The following is a 21,949-nucleotide window of genomic DNA, read 5'->3' on the forward strand; positions in this document are numbered from 1 at the left end:
TGTGACATCACGCGGCGCAGAGGAAATGCTGTGTCACAGTGAGTATGCGGAGCAGGGAGGAAGCCTTCCACTGCGCCGCCCTCAAACGCTATGCTGACATTTGATCCATCGGCGCTGGAGATGAGGGTCCGTGTACACTGTAGTTGATGCAAGAAGAGCTTTGGACGCTGCAGTCTGGTGTAGCAGCCAGGAAGAAAAAAATCCTGTGTACAGCTCTAGACATCTGCAGATGCTGTGGGCCTATTTTTGAGGTTTATTGCAACTAATTATATGCTGATTTTTAAATAAAAAAGTTCAAAATTACTTTTTTTTATTATTTAATGTAGCATATTTTAAACACTTTTCATGCATATTTTAAGTATTTTTCATGCATATTTGCATGCATATTTCAAGCTTTTTATGTTGCATATAATCCTGTCTCTACTTATGTGATGCCACCGATTTATGCAGCAATGTACAGAGAATATCTGTCATTGTTATCAACCTGCGCCTCATGGGAGCTTACAGTCTGTACAGTATGTTTCTGGAGCACATACAAACTCCAAACAGATTGGCCATGACTGGCAGGCAGTAATGCTAAACAATGACACCACCAAGAACAAAACTTGTGTATCTGTAATGCCTACATACAGCCTCCACTTATTCAATATAAGTATGTTTACAGGGTGGCCACAAATGGTTTTTATATCATACGGCATTTACAGATTTTTTACTTTGACATGTACTGTCATTTTTATAGTCACAAGTGGTTGCCCTGTACAGACATACGCTGTTATAGATGTTTGGGCTGCACCTATAGTGGAGACGGGTGTATGCCTCATTTGGTTTCCAGACTCATGGTAGATTGACTGTAGGACGGTCGACAATCATAAGGTCAACAGGGTCAAAGGTTTGACAGTCCAAAGGTCGACAGGGTCCAGAGGTCAAAAAACGGTCCAAAGGTCGACGTGAGAAAAAGGTCGACATGCCTGTTTTATATAAAATTTTGAGCAGACATGAGCCAACAGGCAGTATTTCATATCCTACCATCCACTACGGCATGGAGGGAGAATATAATAGTGTGCCGAGCGCAGTGAGGTGCCACGTCAGAAGCATGGCGAGGGGACGCGGTACACTTAGATGGTGTGCGTGTTGACCTATGTCAACATAGACAACAAAAACAACGAAAACCGCATGTCAGCATTTGGACCATGCCGACCATTTCACTGTCGACATGTTGACCCTTTGTCCCTGTCGACCCTTTGTCCCTGTCGACCTTTGGACCATGTCAACCTTTTCACGGTCAACCTTTGGACCCTGTCGACCTTTTGACCCTGTCAACCATTAGTCTTCGACCATATGACTGTAGACCTAGACATTGTAGATCTACAATACCATAACCCTTCATTTTGCTGAGAAAGGTTTAATTCATAAAAAAAAAAAAAAGATTACAGAGGGATCCAAAAACAAGACCTTAAATCCACGCAAAAATGGGCAGGGGGGAGGAGCTTATTAGCTCCTCTTCATGCATGGATCTGCCGCATACGGTGAACCATTCATTCTAGAACAAGCCAGGTAGATGGTAAGAGCTGGGAGAAATATACCGTATATCTGAGCCACTCTCTCTCACGGTTGGTTCATTGAAGGCATCATCACTGTCAAATTCCTCCAAGAAGCCAACAATTGCTACCCAGGGAAATCTCATGTAATCATACCAGAGTACATAGATAAGAACTTTGTAGGATTCTCGTGAATTAGTGATGCAATAAAACCATTCACCAGAGTGAAAAATAGTGTGAGGGAAGGGAAAATGTGTTCGTCAGCCATTTAACTGCATCCAGCTGGCCCCCAGCTGCAAATGCTCTGTGCCCTACGACAAGCGCAAATAAGGCGGAGCTGTGTTATTCCCAGCACTAAAGGCAAATCATTCCCTGTGACAAAACCAGTGTTCTCAAGTGGAGCGGCAGACACAAAAGGTTCAGACACTCACCGCCTGGTTTTCCATACGTGCAAATATTACATTGAGCATCTGTGTCAGGGTAGCCTTGGCTGTGGTCTGATTGACGAGGTTTTTGCTGGCTAAGTAGATATTGTAACATGTTCTGACAGCTTGTAGTACTGTTCCTTCATGAATTTCTATATGTTGTGAAGTGACTGCGGTCAGCAGAGCCTGAAATAAGAAAAGACCATGGAAAAAGTTCAAGTGTAAACAACCAGCAGAAGTATACCTGCAATACATTTACAGCCTGTAGGTGGCACTGCTACAGTTACTGTACGTTACCAAATCAACTATACAGAAAGGCCACCAATAGGGTATTAAAAATGCTTCTAAATGCCCACATGAAAATCAAATCAATTTTATTTCTGTACAGCTCAGCAAACAGCCTTCCAAAAATTCAGATTTTTCAGGAGAATAAGGTTAATTTATGCCTGTGTAAGCTTTACCGAGATGGTCTGGTACAGGCCTGGCCAAGTCTCCAGCTGTTGTGTAACTACAAGTCCCAGCATGACTTGCCACAGCTTTGCTATGAGGGAATGCTAAACTGTGGCAAGGCATGATGGAATTTGTAGTTTAGCAACATCTGGAGACCAACAGTTTGGCCAGGCCTGGTCTTGTGGGTTCCTTCCATCTGTACCTTTCACTGCTGCATTTATCCCATCTCTCTGGAAACTACCAGGAAATGTATTTAGAATCTATATTTAAGAGGGATGTGGCTAGATCATGAACATCTTACTGTATTCAGGCTTAAGGTGCGTACACACGGGGCAATATGATCGCTGGCAATATATTGCTAGCAATATATTCCTCAGCAATCATATTGCTCAGTGTCCCGTTTTCATCTGCGACCAGAGATGGTCGCAGATGAAAATGTCACACTGCCGGGAGAAGAGGCAGGGGATGTCGCTAGTCGGAGGAGCATGCTCCTCCGACCAGCGACCATTCAGGGGCAGAAAACGGGAGCGCGCACCCGGCGATTTATCGCTGGTGCACACTCCAATCACTGGCAATATGGTCGCTCAGCGACCATGTTCCCAGCGATTTCAGCCCCTGTCGCCCCCGTGTGTACACAGCTTTGGGGATGCATTCTAGCTATTATCGTCTAGAGTAGGAGAAAGGGTTCTACTAGCTATGGCCATAGTCGCCTTTGCCATCGATGGTTGCCAACATAAAAGTGCAACTGGCCATCTATAGTGTATTGCTAGTCAATGGATGACCATGAATGTTTTTACATATCGATGTTCATCCATTTTCTTTGACTGATTTAATCAAAATACAGGGGCGGGGCTTCACAAGGGTCTGGGGCGGAGCTATGCTCCGTGTCCCGGCTCCTTGGGGAAAAAGCAAAAACAAAACCATTCATTTGAGCTTGACATCAATGGTGGGAAACCATCTGGTTCTCCCCCACTGATGGCTAAACTATTCGACATCGGCCATAAATCATTGATGATTTCTAATCACTGATGGTCGATGGCCATCCCTAGGTTCCACGATCTCTTTGTACAGGTGTCTGGTGTTCTGAGATCTTCCTGCAGATCACAGTGGAATGAGAAATGTCTTGAGAGATTGTTGCTTATCACATCTAGTATTAGCAATGAGGAAAGAATTGAGAGATCTTTTAAACAACCTCGCTACAAATGCACATGTTATTATTAATCCACATGATGAACTTATCATTTTAATAACACTTGGCTATCTTAATAGATCACATGTTATTGCATTAAAACTGAAAAATAAGGAGTAAAAAAAAAAAGTGACTACTTTGCTGCACCTTTATGATTTGTAATTGAACATCTTCATCTGTTTGGGGCCCTTGGAAGCAGCCACATATAGTTTCAATTATCCTATCAATTAGCTTCTTGCCAGGTGTTGTGCTGTCAGGTGCGTTGCCGGTCAGGTGTCCATATGCAATAAGTTTCTAGGGAAAAAGCGAAATCAGCAAATGTAACTTCCAATTAATGGTTAGAACACCTGACACCAATTTATATATATCACAAACCTAAAAAAATAATAATAAAAACTGCTAGCAATACTTTCTGTTGTATAAGAAAAGGCAAAACACCTATACCATAGCACTTTCATTGATGCGTGAAAGGGTAGTCACTAGACGCTTAACATTTTTATCACCCAAAACATTTTCTGAACATAGGTGTCTTTCATGACAATACAGCGCGGTAACCAATCAACTGCTTTTATTGATAGCGAGGAAGTTTTTCCCAGGGGGCTATTCTTAGCCCCAATAAGCTGGTATAAGACGCTGCTTATCAGGGATTTTATTTCACCTGCCTCAGGCAGGCGTTTATTCAGAGCTATAGAGGTGAAAACACACAGATTTCACTAAACTTGTGTTCTTTTTTGCAAAAAAGGTTTTGTTTTTGTTTTGTTTTTTTACAGGAAATCTAGTTGGATACCCATCGAGAAAAATTTGCGTAAACTTTTTCTGCTGCCAATGTATCATCTCACCTAATTGGATACCCCACACAGTGCTTTATCTGTAACTAGCAACATATGTGAACTAACCAGCTGGAGAAGATAAAGAAGAAGCAAAATCCTGCAACAATAGTTAGTGTTAAACCTGTGTAACTATACTGTACGGAGCGCGGTTTTCCTTTAAATACAATTACTATATCCTGGCACCCACGACCTAGCTGTTTTGATTTGGAGTGCCCATTTTCCACTCAACGCTCCCTCTCCCTGTTGAATCACAATAATGCTGAAGATCATACAAAGACAGGGTTTGTGACAGAAGCTAAATATTGTCTATTAAAGCAGTAACTATGACCTTTACTTGGTTACAGCTGTACTCCTCTGGTTTATGTGCAATAGCCTGCCATTAATCAGCACGAAAGCCACACTGCACAACAAATACGGACTTGTTGCGTGAACAGCTCGGTTGCACAAATATTATAACATAGGATTGTGCAGAAAATAACAACGTGTGGGCCTGTGTGATCTGTCCTGGTTTGATTGGAGGGACATTTTTTTTTTCACCTTCTTGTTTATTTGTTTTCTTTTTTGAAGTGGGTTCTATTCCATCTATCACTATTACTTATTTATGTTATCACTCAGTCTTCCCCCTGCGCATGGGAGAGTGTTAAATCTACTCAATTCCTGAACTGTTGGACGTTTCTATTATACATTTAAGTGTTCTCTTATATCACTTCTATTCCTTCCATTCTCTAAGCCCTACGTGTTCAGATCTTGATGTTTGCCTGGTTTTTTTTTTAGTAGCCATTCTCTGAATTGTTTCTATTGTATTAGTACAGGCATGGCCAGACTGTGGCCAGCTGTAGTGAAACTACATATCCCAGCATGTCTTGCCATAGTTTGAGCATTCCCTAATAGCAAAACTGTGTCAAGGCATGATGGGACTTGTAGTTTCACAACAGCCGGAGGGCCATAGGTTGGCCATACCTGTATTAGTGTGTTCTTAGACACAGAGGGGTATATTTGGTTGCTATGGACAACATCCCAACTTCATTAGAACTCCCATCTTAGTAAATTTACACCAGAGACTTCAGAACGCTGCACACTGCTCAATGTGAGCCCTTACCACGGACCTATACATTGGCAATATATAGTATATAACGGACGTCTTCCATATACTGATTTAGCTTTCTATACAACCAAATAATGGACTTTCTCTTATTTTCTTACTGTAAAACTGGCCACACACCTAAACATTTATTATGCATTCTGGCTGCCTGGAACAAACATACGGCAACGTATGGGAGCCAATGACAATTGTCCATTTGCACCAAAATACCAGAAAACTGACTAAAACGGTTAGTTAAATTACATTTAAAATTTAAATCATTTGTCTAATTAACCATTGTTGACTGTTTTTCAATGTTTGGGATTAAATTATCAATTGTGATTTGCAACCATACTGCGTATTACCAGTATTTAATTTCAACCAATCAGATTAGGCAATAAAGGTGTATGGTTAGTCCAACGCAAGCATCCTTAAGCTCTACAGTGGATATTAAATCACTATTCTGTGTTTTGCTTTTACATTTTTGTACTTTGTGCTTTTTTTACATTTTGATTGATTACATTTAACCCCTTCACGACATTTGACGTATATATACGTCATGGCCGGGAAGTACTTCCCGACCGTTGACGTATATATACGTCATGGCTTAAAACTGTCACTGCGTCTAGAGACGCAGTGACAGAGGGACGGTGTCTGCTGTCCCTGACAGCAGACATGTCCGTGCATGCCCAGGGGGGGCGGCGATGCCGCCCCCCCGTCGGCGATCGCTGTGATTGGCTGTTCATTGTGAACAGCCATTCACAGCGTTTTCTGTGTCACCGGCGAATAACGTTCGCCGGTGACACGGGATCGGAGGTGATTGGTGCTGTAAAGTACAGCACCAATCACCGCGGGGTGTAAGGGTGACACTGGTGTCACCCCACCTCACCCCTCCCGCCCCCAAAGGCCGTGATTGGTTCGTCGGACCGACGGACCAATCACAGCCATGGAGGGGGGTTTAAACTAACGGTGACTGCACTGCAGACGCCATTCCGGTCTGGAATAGCGTGCAGTGCGGTCACCGTGCCCAGCTGCCGCCTATACTGACCAGAACCCATCCAAAATACTTACCTGATCATTGAGATTGCTTATGCTTGTGACATCTTGTGACATCCTGTGACATCTTGTGCTGCTGCGATTTATTAGATAGAGAGAGAGTTAGAGAGAGAGAGATAGAGAGAGATAGAGAGGCCTAGTGCTATATTTTGTGCTGCTGCAGTGTGATAGAGCTATAGATAGAGAGATAGAGAGAGATAGAGAGAGATAGAGAGAGAGAGATAGAGAGAGAGATAGTGACAGATTGTGCTATATATTTTTTATATAACTGAAAGAGATAGAGAGAGATAGAGAGAGATAGAGAGGCCTAGTGCTATATTTTGTGCTGCTGCAGTGTGATAGAGCTATAGATAGATAGAGAGAGATAGAGAGAGATAGAGAGAGAGAGATAGAGAGATAGTGACAGATTGTGCTATATATTTTTTTTATAACTGACTGCTGCCCCCCCTTTTGTGCTGATCAGTATAAATTAACTGATCAGCAACTTTTTGGGGGCGCAGGTTTTTTTTTATATATAGATATACCTGTCAGTGCTACTGCTGCAGTGTCATAGAGTGATAGATAGTGAGAGATAGAGAGATAGAGAGAGATAGTGACAGAGAGTGATAGAGAGTGCTAAATTTTGTGTCTGCTGCCCCCGCCTTTTGTGCTGATCACTATATCTGAGGTGATCAGCAACTTTTTAGGGGTGCAGAGGTTTTTTTTTTTATATATACCTGTCAGTACCACCAAAGGTTGTGCACCTGCTGCCCCTCACTGGTAATCAGTGTCGCATCACTGATCACCTTTTTTTATTTTTTGTGAGTGCTGTGGGGTCTTTTTTACATTTTTTTTTTACACACACTGTGATTTTGTGTGTGTCCTGTGGCCACTGTGCGCTGATCAGTGACGTACATCACTGATCAGCTTTTTCGGCACAGGGTTGATCTATTTTATTTTTTTTTTAATCAAATTCCTGTTGCCTTTGAGCGCTGTTCAGTGACGGACGTTACTGACCAACATCTGTGCTCAATTTTTGGCGCAGGACCTTTTTTTTTTTTAACCCCTTCCATTTTTTTTTTTTTTAACCCCTTCCATTTTTTTTTTAACCCCTTCCATTTTTTTTTTTTAACCCCTTCCATTTTTTTTTTTTTTGAACCCTTCAATTTTTTTATTTTTGTATTTTTTTTTTTCTGCACTACATACATACACACTACATACCCCCCGGGTTGAAATAAAGTTTGTACCCCCCCCTACACTATACACGTGTTGAAACATTTCACTACCAGTAACACAAAAATATAAATGGCATCCCAAATGTCATCCCAAATGTCGTCCCAGTCATCCAGGAGAATGTATTCGGTGGAGGAGGCATATGCCATGCTTGCCTCTGACTCTGACACAGCCAGTGAGGCAAGCGGGGAATTTGAAGGATTTGTCTTAAGCTCCTCTTCCTCCTCTGATGATGAGGGACCCCCTCAAAGACGCCCCCGTAGAGCAGCTGAGACCCCCCCCCCAATAATTGATCTCGTATGGACCCCACCACCAGACAATTTTGAGCCCCAGGTTCCTGAGTTTTTGGCCATCCCAGGAATCCAATTTGATTCAACAGGTCTCAGAGAAATTGACATTTTTAAATTATTTTTCTCTGATGATTTTATAAATTTAATGGTGGACCAAACTAATTTATATGCCCAGCAGTTTATTGCTTAAAACCCCACGTCATCATTTGCTAGGTGGACCCCTGTAGATGCAGTAGAGATGATGACGTTTTGGGGTCTGGTGTTACATATGGGCATAGTAAAAAAGCCACAAATTAGGCAATATTGGAGTACAGATGTTCTGTACAGCACCCCATTTCACCGTATGGCCATGCCCCGGGCTCGTTTTGAGGCAATCCATAAATTTATACATTACACCGATAATGCACAGTGCCCACCCAGAGATGATCCCACCTTTGACAGGCTATTCAAAGTCAGGCCGGTCATTGATCATTTCAGTGCCAAATTTGCAGAGCTATACATCCCTGATAAATGTATTAGTATCGACGAGTCCCTTATACATTTTAAAGGAAGGGTTAAATTCCGCCAGTACCTTCCCAGTAAGAGGGCAAGGTATGGGATAAAAATGTATAAGCTGTGTGAAAGCACCACAGGGTACACCCACAAGTTTAGGGTATATGAAGGGAAGGATTCAAGAATTGAACCACCAGAATGCCCCCCCTCCCTCGTAGGTGTTAGTGGAAAAATTGTCTGGGATTTAATGCACCCCTTCCTGGATAAGGGTTATCACCTCTATGTGGATAACTTTTACACCAGCATCCCCCTGTTTAAGGCCCTTGGTTCAAGAGGTACAGCAGCTTGCGGTACTGTGCGCAAGAACCAAAGAGGCCTCCCCAAAACGCACATTGCCCAAGTAATGAGAAGGGGTGAAAGCAGGGGAATATGCACCGAAAATATGTTGTTGGTCAAATATAAGGACAAGAGGGATGTCCTTATACTGACAACAATTCATGGAGACAGTACCACCTCCATCCCTGTACGAGGTACCAGTACCCACACCTCAAAACCAAATTGTATCCTAGATTACAATAAGTACATGGGTGGAGTGGATCTTTCAGATCAGGTACTGAAGCCGTACAGTGCCCTGCGGAAAACAAATATCTGGTACAAGAAGCTGGCCGTGTATATCATCCAGATGGCACTGTATAACGCTTACGTGCTATTCCGTTCTACCGGCCAGAGGGGGACATTTATGCACTTTCAAGAGGAAGTCATAAAGAGCCTAACATTTGGGAATCAGCAGGCAGAGGGCCCCAGTACTTCTAGTACTGGCCCCCGTATTGTACCAGGGCAGCATTTTCCCGACGAAATCCCCTCCACTGCAAGAAAGGGCAGGACACAAAAAAGGTGCAAAGTTTGCTATAAAAAGGGAATAAGAAAGGAAACTATTTTCCACTGTGAAACTTGCCCCGACAAACCCGGCCTATGTATAAAGGAGTGTTTCAAAATATACCACACATCTATGGATTATTAGGTTCATCATTTCACCGTGCTTCGGGGGTCTTGCTAATGCCACATAGCACCCACCATTCATTCCACCAGAATCTGAGCTGCAAAAACCAAAAATCACTCCTTCCCTTCTGAGTCCTGCCATGCACCCAACTGGTATTTTTTGGTCACATGTGAGGCATTGCCGTACTCTGGAGAAATGGGGGCACAGATTTTGGGGTGCTTTGTCTCCTTCATTCCTTGTGAAAATGAAAAATTTTGAGCCAGAAGTACATTTTTGTGTAAAAAAATGTATTTTTTTCATTTTCACTGCCCAGTTGTACCAAAATTGATGAAACCCCTGGGGGTTTGAAATGTACACTATACCCCTAGATGAATTCCCTGAGGGGTGTAGTTTGCAAAATGGGGTCACTTGTGGGGGGGTTCCACTGTATTGGTAATGCAACATAGCACCCACCATTCATTCCACCAAAATCTGTGCTGCAAAATCCAAAAATCACTCCTTCCCTTCTGAGTCCTGCCATGCACCCAACTGGTATTTTTTGGTCACATGTGAGGCATTGCCGTACTCTGGAGAAATGGGGGCACAGATTTTGGGGTGCTTTGTCTCCTTCATTCCTTGTGAAAATGAAAAATTTTGAGCCAGAAGTACATTTTTGTGTAAAAAAATGTATTTTTTTCATTTTCACTGCCCAGTTGTACCAAAATTGATGAAACCCCTGGGGGTTTGAAATGTACACTATACCCCTAGATGAATTCCCTGAGGGGTGTAGTTTGCAAAATGGGGTCACTTGTGGGGGGGTTCCACTGTATTGGTAATGCAACATAGCACCCACCATTCATTCCACCAAAATCTGTGCTGCAAAATCCAAAAATCACTCCTTCCCTTCTGAGTCCTGCCATGCACCCAACTGGTACTTTTTGGTCACATGTGAGGCATTGCCGTACTCTGGAGAAATGGGGGCACAGATTTTGGGGTGCTTTGTCTCCTTCATTCCTTGTGAAAATGAAAAATTTTGAGCCAGAAGTACATTTTTGTGTAAAAAAATGTATTTTTTTCATTTTCACTGCCCAGTTGTACCAAAATTGATGAAACCCCTGGGGGTTTGAAATGTACACTATACCCCTAGATGAATTCCCTGAGGGGTGTAGTTTGCAAAATGGGGTCACTTGTGGGGGGGTTCCACTGTATTGGTAATGCAACATAGCACCCACCATTCATTCCACCAAAATCTGTGCTGCAAAATCCAAAAATCACTCCTTCCCTTCTGAGTCCTGCCATGCACCCAACTGGTATTTTTTGGTCACATGTGAGGCATTGCCGTACTCTGGAGAAATGGGGGCACAGATTTTGGGGTGCTTTGTCTCCTTCATTCCTTGTGAAAATGAAAAATTTTGAGCCAGAAGTACATTTTTGTGTAAAAAAATGTATTTTTTTCATTTTCACTGCCCAGTTGTACCAAAATTGGTGAAACCCCTGGGGGTTTGAAATGTACACTATACCCCTAGATGAATTCCCTGAGGGGTGTACTTTGCAAAATGGGGTGACTTGTGGGGGGGTTCCACTGTATTGGTGCTTTGGGAGTCTTGCTAATGCAACATAGCACCCACCATTCATTCCACCAAAATCTTTGCTGCAAAATCCAAAAATCACTCCTTCCCTTCTAAGTCCTGCCATGCACCCAACTGGTATTTTTTGGTCACATGTGAGGCATTGCCGTACTCGGGAGAAATTGGGGCACAGATTTTGGGGTGCTTTGTCTCCTTCATTCCTTGTGAAAATGAAAAATTTTGAGCCAGAACTGCATGTTTGTGTAAAAAAATGTAATTTTCCATTTTCACATCCCAGTTGTACCAAAATTGGTGAAACCCCTGGGGGTTTGAAATGTACACTATACCCCTAGATGAATTCCCTGAGGGGTGTACTTTGCAAAATGGGGTGACTTGTGGGGGGGTTCCACTGTATTGGTGCTTTGGGAGTCTTGCTAATGCAACATAGCACCCACCATTCATTCCACCAAAATCTTTGCTGCAAAATCCAAAAATCACTCCTTCCCTTCTAAGTCCTGCCATGCACCCAACTGGTATTTTTTGGTCACATGTGAGGCATTGCCGTACTCGGGAGAAATTGGGGCACAGATTTTGGGGTGCTTTGTCTCCTTCATTCCTTGTGAAAATGAAAAATTTTGAGCCAGAACTGCATGTTTGTGTAAAAAAATGTAATTTTCCATTTTCACATCCCAGTTGTACCAAAATTGGTGAAACCCCTGGGGGTTTGAAATGTACACTATACCCCTAGATGAATTCCCTGAGGGGTGTACTTTGCAAAATGGGGTGACTTGTGGGGGGGTTCCACTGTATTGGTGCTTTGGGAGTCTTGCTAATGCAACATAGCACCCACCATTCATTCCACCAAAATCTTTGCTGCAAAATCCAAAAATCACTCCTTCCCTTCTAAGTCCTGCCATGCACCCAACTGGTATTTTTTGGTCACATGTGAGGCATTGCCGTACTCGGGAGAAATTGGGGCACAGATTTTGGGGTGCTTTGTCTCCTTCATTCCTTGTGAAAATGAAAAATTTTGAGCCAGAACTGCATGTTTGTGTAAAAAAATGTAATTTTCCATTTTCACATCCCAGTTGTACCAAAATTGGTGAAACCCCTGGGGGTTTGAAATGTACACTATACCCCTAGATGAATTCCCTGAGGGGTGTACTTTGCAAAATGGGGTGACTTGTGGGGGGGTTCCACTGTATTGGTGCTTTGGGAGTCTTGCTAATGCAACATAGCACCCACCATTCATTCCACCAAAATCTTTGCTGCAAAATCCAAAAATCACTCCTTCCCTTCTAAGTCCTGCCATGCACCCAACTGGTATTTTTTGGTCACATGTGAGGCATTGCCGTACTCGGGAGAAATTGGGGCACAGATTTTGGGGTGCTTTGTCTCCTTCATTCCTTGTGAAAATGAAAAATTTTGAGCCAGAACTGCATGTTTGTGTAAAAAAATGTAATTTTCCATTTTCACATCCCAGTTGTACCAAAATTGGTGAAACCCCTGGGGGTTTGAAATGTACACTATACCCCTAGATGAATTCCCTGAGGGGTGTACTTTGCAAAATGGGGTGACTTGTGGGGGGGTTCCACTGTATTGGTGCTTTGGGAGTCTTGCTAATGCAACATAGCACCCACCATTCATTCCACCAAAATCTTTGCTGCAAAATCCAAAAATCACTCCTTCCCTTCTAAGTCCTGCCATGCACCCAACTGGTATTTTTTGGTCACATGTGAGGCATTGCCGTACTCGGGAGAAATTGGGGCACAGATTTTGGGGTGCTTTGTCTCCTTCATTCCTTGTGAAAATGAAAAATTTTGAGCCAGAACTGCATGTTTGTGTAAAAAAATGTAATTTTCCATTTTCACATCCCAGTTGTACCAAAATTGGTGAAACCCCTGGGGGTTTGAAATGTACACTATACCCCTAGATGAATTCCCTGAGGGGTGTACTTTGCAAAATGGGGTGACTTGTAGGGGGGTTCCACTGTATTGGTGCTTTGGGAGTCTTGCTAATGCAACATAGCACCCACCATTCATTCCACCAAAATCTTTGCTGCAAAATCCAAAAATCACTCCTTCCCTTCTAAGTCCTGCCATGCACCCAACTGGTATTTTTTGGTCACATGTGAGGCATTGCCGTACTCGGGAGAAATTGGGGCACAGATTTTGGGGTGCTTTGTCTCCTTCATTCCTTGTGAAAATGAAAAATTTTGAGCCAGAACTGCATGTTTGTGTAAAAAAATGTAATTTTCCATTTTCACATCCCAGTTGTACCAAAATTGGTGAAACCCCTGGGGGTTTGAAATGTACACTATACCCCTAGATGAATTCCCTGAGGGGTGTAGATTGCAAAATGGGGTGACTTGTGGGGGAGGTTCCTAACTTTTAGCACTTATGGTGCCTAGAAACCTACATGGTGCCTAAAAAAAAATCTCATAAAAAGGAGGCTCCAAAATCAAGTAGGTGCTCCTTCTATTATGAAGCCTGTGGTTTGGTCAACGTGCACACTAGGGCCACATATAGGATATTTTTGAAAACAAAAGAATTGGGGGAATCAATTTTTAGTCACATTTCTCTAGTAAAATCTACTGTATTCGTTAGAAAAATGTATTAAAATTGAAACTCTGCAAAAAAAAAGAAATTTTGAAATTTCACCTACACTTTGTTTTAATTCCTGTGAAACACCTAAAGGGTTAACAAACTTCCAAAATGCTGTTTTGAATACTGTGAGGGGTGCAGTTTTTGAAATGGCATCATTTATGGGGGTGTCTCACATACAAGTCCCTCAAAGTCACATCAGAACTGAACTGGTCCCTAAAAAAATCAGTGTTTGAAATTTTCATGAAAATTTGAGAATTTGCTATTCATATTGTAAGCCTCCTAGTGTCCAAAAAAATTAAAAGGAAGTTGAAATAATGATGGAAACATAAAGTAGACATATGGTCTATGTTAGTTATTAACTATTTTGAGTGGTATGATTATTTGTCTCACAAGCAGAAAATTTAACATTTTGCAAATTGCTAAATTTTCCATTTTTTCACGATATTTTGGTATTTTTCACAAAAAAACACAGACTGTATCGACGAAAATTTACCACTAACTTGAAGTACAATGTGTCACGAGAAAACAATCTCAAAATCACTGGGATAAGTAAAAGCAAAAAAAAGTTATCCCCACTTAAGTGAGACATGTCAGATTTGAAAAAAAGGGCTCTGTCATGAAGGCACAAACTGGCTCTGTCATGAAGGGGTTAAGATTCCATTTTATTACATTTAAGATTCCATTTTATTTTATATTATTGAAAAAGAAGTACAGTATGCTTTACCCAATCATACACCAAAATATCACTTGAGCTGGAAGGATACCGGATGACTGCCCGACAATAGGGAATACGACAGTCAGTATACCAACATCGGAATCCCGACTGCCTGTGCTCCGACAGGGGGGATCCCGACTAACATTACCCCTTGTGGGGGTCCACGATTAAAGCAGAAAATAAGCCCCCAAAGCAGACTCGCACTACTGGTTCTGCTACATATAGAAGCAGATCCAACCATGTTGCAGGGATAGGGCACAGATGTATTTTTCACTTTGACAGCAAGGAAAGCGTTTTCTACTTTCATGTAGAGGAGAAACACTGTTCAGCTTTATTTTAACATGCTTTGAAAAAACAAACCTACAGGGATAAAGAATCCATCATTAAACAGTAAATACATGTATGATTACTGCAAAAACCTATGTGACATGCGCACTGCTGCCATAGGAATTAAGGGTGTCATTAACTAAGGGTGCCATAAACTAAAAAAAATATATTGGAAAAGGGGCATCACAATCTTAAGATGTAGCCAGCCTTACTGATGGCCCACCTTGTCACAGGTGTGACATGCGTGGTGAAAGGTGCGCACGCACTGTTGCGCTCGTTCATCAAAGTCGCACCCGCGAGTCATTGAAAATACATTGGCAAACGCCCTGTGCTGCACACCGTTTCTGAGTAGAGATTAATTAAGCCTCGAAAAGTGATAAAGTGGACAATGGAGAGTGATAAACCACAGCCTGTAACATGGCAGTTAGGGGCTGTTTGGTTGGTGGTTTAGCACTATCGCTTTTCAAATTTAGTAGATCTGGCCTAATGTTAGAAATTACTAAAAAGAAAAATGGGAGTCAGATGGCTTCTGTATTACCTTATCAAAATCTAATGTAAAAAATGAAACCATTCTACAGAAATAAAAAAATAATCAGAAGAAATGGCACAGATAGTTCACAATAACATAAAATGCTCAAACCTCTAAATGTCACAGAATATTGAAGCTGTTAGGCAGGATCGTAGCAAGAAATTTGTGGGCCCCATAGCTACTTTCTGCAGGGCCCCTGTAACAAAGATTCTAAAGACACAACACTCATGCAGAAGTAAATTTGAGTGCCCTAGTTCATTTTCTGAACCACAGTAATAATGTTCTACCCCATAGTAGTGCCCTAGTTCATTTTCTGAATCACAGTAATAATGTTATACCACATAGTAGTGCCCTAGTTCATTTTCTGAACTATAGTAGTGTAAGTCACATAATGTCATATTGTAGGGCTGCAAGTACACTTTATGCAACACCAATACCCCCAATTAACATTATGACGTAGTGTATCAAGTTCATATTAAGCCACATTACAGTCCTGCCCTCATTTCATATTATGTTACACTTTAGTGCCTCAACTTTATATTGTGCCAAATAACAGTGCCATGTATCATATTATGTAACTTTATAATGTCCTAAAGTTCATATTATACCACATGTTAGGGCCCCTATGTAACACCGAAAGAGTAAAACATCTATATACCACACGACTTTGAAAGGGAATGAGGTCCCATCTCCGCTCTGGGCACCTATGGCGGCTATGCCCTTTCCCTTAGGCTAATAAGCAGCAATGTCATAGTGTTATATTGTACATAGAAATATTTCAAAAGTCAAGCGCAATTTCTTGTTGTCCGATTGTTTTTTGGGCCCTTTTAGCAATGAGCGCCTGATAGAACAATTCGATGGTTGCCCCAATTGGGCTTGACTGACACAGACTCCGACATTTCTAGTCACAGCCTCCTGAGTTGGCAAGTTGAAATGTGGTAAAAGTCAGTTGTTTCGGTGCCTAAGCGAACAAGGTCATTACTTGGTAAACCATGTTGCCTTTGGTCACAACAAGTGCAATGATTAATGGCACCCAAAACAATTGAGATTTTAGGCTGTGCTCAATAGCAATTAAGATCTTGAAAATAGGAAGATACGCACCTGCAAACAGTCCAGAGATGTGCTAACAATCCGGGGGCACTTGGACTGGCACGCAAGATCAAACGGTAAAAAGTACTTGTCGGCTTCAATAAAAGTGGCCTTTGATTTCACGGGCGGAAGGGTACTAGAACCAGCCTTAGCATCTGCTTGGGGAGGACTGAGTGAAGAGAGAGAGAAAATAAAGCGGCCAATTAAAATGCAGTCCACATAATCCATACGTGTGCCGCCACACTTATCTATGGCAATTTATATAATTCGCCATCTGCTGCAGTCTACATTCCTAATACAATGGGTGTAAAAGTAACAATGCAATTAACTAAAGCTTTTCACAAGGCTAAGGTACAAATGAGACAAATTCAGACAACATATGAACAGTTTTTTTAAAAATGTAAGTTAAAATGAATATATTCCACCAGCAAACTATTGATGATGCCACGTAGCACGCTGCGTCTCTATGGCAGTGATGCTTACAGCTTTGATAATGTTACGTCCTGGTGGTTGGACTAGCAAAGCTCAAATAAGTGGAAGCCCCGCTGTTCTGTCAGGGGATGTCTTTCCAGCAGACCTATCTAAGACAGGTGAAACATTCCATTTACCCACGCTGTTCATTGCTAAACAATGTATTGTATGGCCAAGCATTACAGGTTCTTTTGCCTTTCTTTTTTTAATCTTACTGCTTGCTCCCCAGGAGGAGCACCTGTCCACATTTTGCATTGTGTTCGTTTGCAGCCCTAAAGTAATCGACATACATGAACATAATGAAATGATAGACTTGGGCACTGGTACAAAGCCCATCAAACAGAATCTTTCAAAATGTGTACTCCCTGACCGGACGTACATTCCTGGTTCTCCTCAATGTTCCACCTGTGTCTCCCTCTATAGCTTTGCATGGTAGGAACGGACTAGCAAACAGCAGTTTAAAAGACTATGGGGAGTATTTAATTAGTGCAGGTTTTTTCCGACAGGCAAATAATCGCCATAACCTATTCAAATAAAGTGGGGATTTTTTGACTGGTCGGAAAACATGTGGATCGGTAAATTATGCAATAAGTCAGGTAATGTGTATCATAATATAAGTAAATGTAATCTGTATTTCTTCCATTTGTATTCTGAGCTTCAGTACAGCTCTCTGATAAATACTCAGGTAAGGAGACCATTATACTGTAGGCGTCATCATATAAGGCAGCTACAGTGTAATGGGTCCCAGAGGGAGATGGAATGCATAAATATTCATGAAATATATTAGCAGTTACACTAACATCTATATTACTGTACATACCTTTGTTTATCTGTTTCACATTTTATTTCCTCTGTGGACAACAAGAGAAAGAAAACAATGGTAAATTAGAAAACGAAGCCCAACATGCTTTTACATCAACTTAATTGTATTTTTCATTTAATCTCTAGATAAATATAAATGATAGCTAGAACATAACACCTTTTGGGCCAGATGCTTTAATCTTCAAAAGTGATCAAATGGAGAGTGATAAACAGCCAGCCAATCAGCTACTACCTGTCATGTCCCAGACTGTGTTTGAAAAGTGTCTGGCAGGAGCTGATTGGTTGGTGGTTTCTCACTCTCCTTTCCTTAGTGCATCTGGCCCTTTGTATGTGCATGAAAACAGTCCATTGAAAGGAGAATTTTGCAGATTGTATAATCACCAAATAATTTACATTTAGGGGGACTAATAATAATAACTATATTAATAATAATTGTACATTTCCAAAACGTAAGGCTGTCAGTCAAACAGCTGGCAAACAACATAAACAAGTGCATCTGTCCTTGTGTACAGAAGACATGTCTGAACGATGCTGTTCAAAGACATATCAGGTTGGCCCTATTGTACAGTCAAGGCCGAATGGTTCTGGTCGATCGTCGTCATGCACTAGGACGACGTTCACAAAAGGTCGACACAACCAATAGGTTGACAAGGCAAAACGGCACATGAAAAGGTCGACATGAGTTTTTTCATGATCCGTATCATCTAAATGACTTGTTCATGCTTTATGGTCTGTTCAAGACTGATCAGCAGATCTACAATGACCGTCAACATTAATAAGCAGAGCTCAACATTTGCCACCAAGACATACAAGCAGAGCCACACTGGGCAGCCAAGACCTATAAGAGGAGCCACACTGGCCGTGAAGAATAAAAAGCAGAGCCACACTGTCTGCCGCCAAGACTAATAAGCAGAGCCACCATGTCCGCCAAGACTGATGAACAGACCCACATTGTCCGCCGTCAAGACTAATAAGCAGAGCCACACTGTCCGCCACCAAGACTAATAAGCAGAGCCACACTGTCCGCCACCAAGACTGATAAGCAGAGCCACACTGTCCGCCACCAAGACTAATAAGCAGAGCCACACTGGCTGCCAAGACTGATAAGCAGAGCCACATTGTCCGCTAAGACTAATAAGCAGAGCCAAACTGGCCACGCCAAGACTAATAAGCAGAGCCAAACTGGCCACGCCAAGACTAATAAGCAGAGCCAAACTGGCCACGCCAAGACTAATAAGCAGAGCCAAACTGGCCACGCCAAGACTAATAAGCAGAGCCACACTGTCCGCCGCCAAGACTGATAAGCAGAGCCACACTGTCCGTCAAGACTAATAAGCAGAGCCACACTGTCCGTCAAGACTAATAAGTAGAGCCACACTAATAAGCAGAGCCAAACTGGCCATGAAGAATAAAAGCAGAGCCACACCCGCTGCCAAAATCAATAAGCAGAGCCATACTGGCTGCAATGACTAATAAGCAGGGCTATACTGGCCAGTAATAAAAGCAGAGCTATGCACCAAGACTTATAATCTACACCTGAGTGGCTGGAACAATATCTCTCCAGGGCTTAGTACTGTACATCTGCCTCTCAAAGAGCTAAGTCTCAAGGAAGAGGCATAACAGCAAGGTACGTAGTACTAACACCCTCTTCTCCATGTGATAAATCTTTATGTATCAATAAAGACGTCCTTCTATGTACATCCTGGTAAGGGGCATAGGAGAAGGGTTTTTGGGAGGGGCTGTTAGTTTAGATTGTTTACTATTACTTAAAATTAGACTTTATGGATCTGAAGTGTGCTGTTATTTGACGGACAGTGAAATGCAAAATGTGTTCTATATCTGTTCAGAGATCACATGGAACTAGCCGGGTTCATCTGTACATTTTCACCTGCTGATAGAACAATCATTGCCCCCAAAAATGCTTGTATGGGGCAGCCCTCTGGTATCCAGCCAGAGGAAAGAGCATTACGTTTTACTTTTTTTTTTTTTTTACTTTTATTTATTAAGGATTGAGCATATTTGTAGCATGGTTCACAAACACAATAAAACTTTTGAAAATAACATATTGGTAACAGATATATATGTTTTTTTTTGTTTGTTTTTTTAAAGCATACATATAGGGACACAGATAACACTGAGAAAAATAATTCAAAACAGTGTCAATTGAGGGCGGACACAACCCAAACCGCACCACCTCTTAAACAGTGGCCGTATTTGTTGGAAAGTCTATGGGGTTGGGCCCAGTGAGGACACTGGTCTCGTACCACTGGGTGGAACAGAGGCATTTGTGGATTTGTGACTTCAGATCGCTGGACATCGAATCGATAAAACACTCCCATATTTGAAAAAAATGTTTCCGTACGCTCTTCTTTTTGAAGGGATGACTCCACCCACTCCATATGGAATATATGGAATAGCTTAGCTCGAAACAAGGGTTTAGAAGGAGGGTCCCTATGGATCCAATGATGTAGGATACATTTGCAGGATACCGCTGATATGATAAGCATCATTTTTTTGCTTTCCTGTAGAATTGGCGTTCCCATAGGGAAAACGCACAGGATTGCCCACTCTGCCGACAGTGCATTACGTTTTACTTTTTTTAAAAGGTTTTCTATGTATTCTGCCCTTAGAAAAAGAAAAAAAAATTAAACTGAAGTTTCAAGAATATTTCATAGCTCTGCCGCCACCTCCAATTATTCCAGGGGAAATCATCAAGCACTAAAGTCTAATGAGAACGGAATTCTCAGTATATGCACAAGGGACCAAGATGTGACTTATTAGTCAGTTTCCGGCCGCCTCAGGAGCTGATAACTTCCAGCTCTACAGGGTACAAGATAAACCATGAGGACGGTAAGCTCTGCTGTACATCAACAGCGGTACACACTAATATTACATCTGCTCCTCAGTTACGTGCAACATGAGTCACTTATACCACTTTCACATCGCCGACACGTTTTAAAAACCGGTATTTTAAAACGGTAATTAAAACGGGTCAGAGCCTTTACATTGCCGCAGATTACCGTTTTAAATACCGGTTTATACCCCTTTTACATCGCACTTTTAAAACGGTAAATTGCCGTTTTTTTCCCTTTTTTAAAACGTTTAAGCCTGCACTGTGAATGCATAGCATTGTACACATTCACATTGCACAAAAAACGGCAAGGAACCGTGTAGGACTCTGCTTTTTACACGGTTCGAAATGCCAGTTAACTTTAAATGGTAAATCGGCTGTGGTGCATTCACAGTGCAGGCTTAAACGTTTTAAAAAGGGAAAAAAACGGCAATTTACCGTTTTAAAAGTGCGATGTGAAAGGGGTATTAGGGAATAAACATTGCAGTAACTTGCACAAATAGCAGCAGAACAGCAATGTGGGGTTTATATAATAAGAAATTTTTAAAGCAAAAATCAATCTATCAAATCTAAAATAAAACACCCGCCACACAAAAGCACACAAATATATGTATATCAATTGTGGGATTCCCCCCAAAAATCTGAAAACTAAAACTGGGGCCAAACTGTATTAGACAATGCTGCATTGGCAACTGCCATCATATACAGTGTACCCTCAAATCCATCCAATTCCTCATTTGATAAATGGAGTGGCTGCATTGCCCAATTGCATGTAGCATGTTACTATACGGAGTGCCGTCATACAGCGTAAGTACAGAGGTGCAATGCATCGGTGCATCTCGTACCCACCTTAAGATGTAAATGGACAATTTGCACCTTACACTCAGAGAGGTGGACGGGGAAGGAAACACAAACTGGGAGCAGCATAATTGTAAACTGTGGCAGAGCTACATGTACAACTGTCACTAGCGCAATTAACAGCTTGCGTACTATGTATGATGCATACGCACACTGCGAATTATGGCTGACCGTTATAAGTAGTGTCTTCTTATTGGCTGCTTGTGGATTCACTTCTGAAGCAGATAGGTGCTTCCTACATTGACTGTGACTACATATTATAACATTTTGTGGCCATATCTTTTAATTAATTCCCTTGCTGCTTTTCTTTCATACACGAAAAGGAAGATTAGAACTGCATTATAGAGGATTATTTTTTAATTAACTAAAATATAAAAGCAAATGCATTTTCCACTGCCCGATCAAATGTTTTACAATTCACTTGGGCTTGTGACCTGGCTTTTTTTGATTGTATCAGGATGCAAGTATGGCTGACGTAAAGCTGACCCACAAGCCACTGGTGCAGTGCTGGAAACATCTTCCGATGATACGAGCTAAACATATTGGCTAAAATACACTATACTCGCATGCA

General features: G+C 41.8%; 1 protein-coding gene across 2 annotated transcripts in view; it reads right to left on the reverse strand.

Annotated features, from left to right (window-relative positions):
* Nucleotides 1-21,949, reverse strand: part of ARFGEF1 (ARF guanine nucleotide exchange factor 1) — a 176,131-nt gene that overhangs the window by 92,642 nt on the left and 61,540 nt on the right. For both annotated transcript variants that reach the window (XR_014474840.1, XM_083187219.1), the window contains exons 2-5: nucleotides 17,668-17,698; nucleotides 16,389-16,545; nucleotides 3,750-3,896; nucleotides 1,970-2,149 (exon numbers count right to left, since the gene is read on the reverse strand). Coding sequence is in view for 1 of the 2 variants with exons in the window: in XM_083187219.1 (XP_083043345.1) it covers nucleotides 1,970-2,149; nucleotides 3,750-3,896; nucleotides 16,389-16,545; nucleotides 17,668-17,698 (515 nt within the window). In the remaining variant the exon portion in view is untranslated. The remainder of the gene's footprint in view (nucleotides 1-1,969; nucleotides 2,150-3,749; nucleotides 3,897-16,388; nucleotides 16,546-17,667; nucleotides 17,699-21,949) is intronic.

Source organism: Crinia signifera, chromosome 5 (assembly GCF_055691185.1).
Source record: "Crinia signifera chromosome 5, ASM5569118v1, whole genome shotgun sequence".
NCBI lineage: Eukaryota > Metazoa > Chordata > Amphibia > Anura > Myobatrachidae > Crinia > Crinia signifera.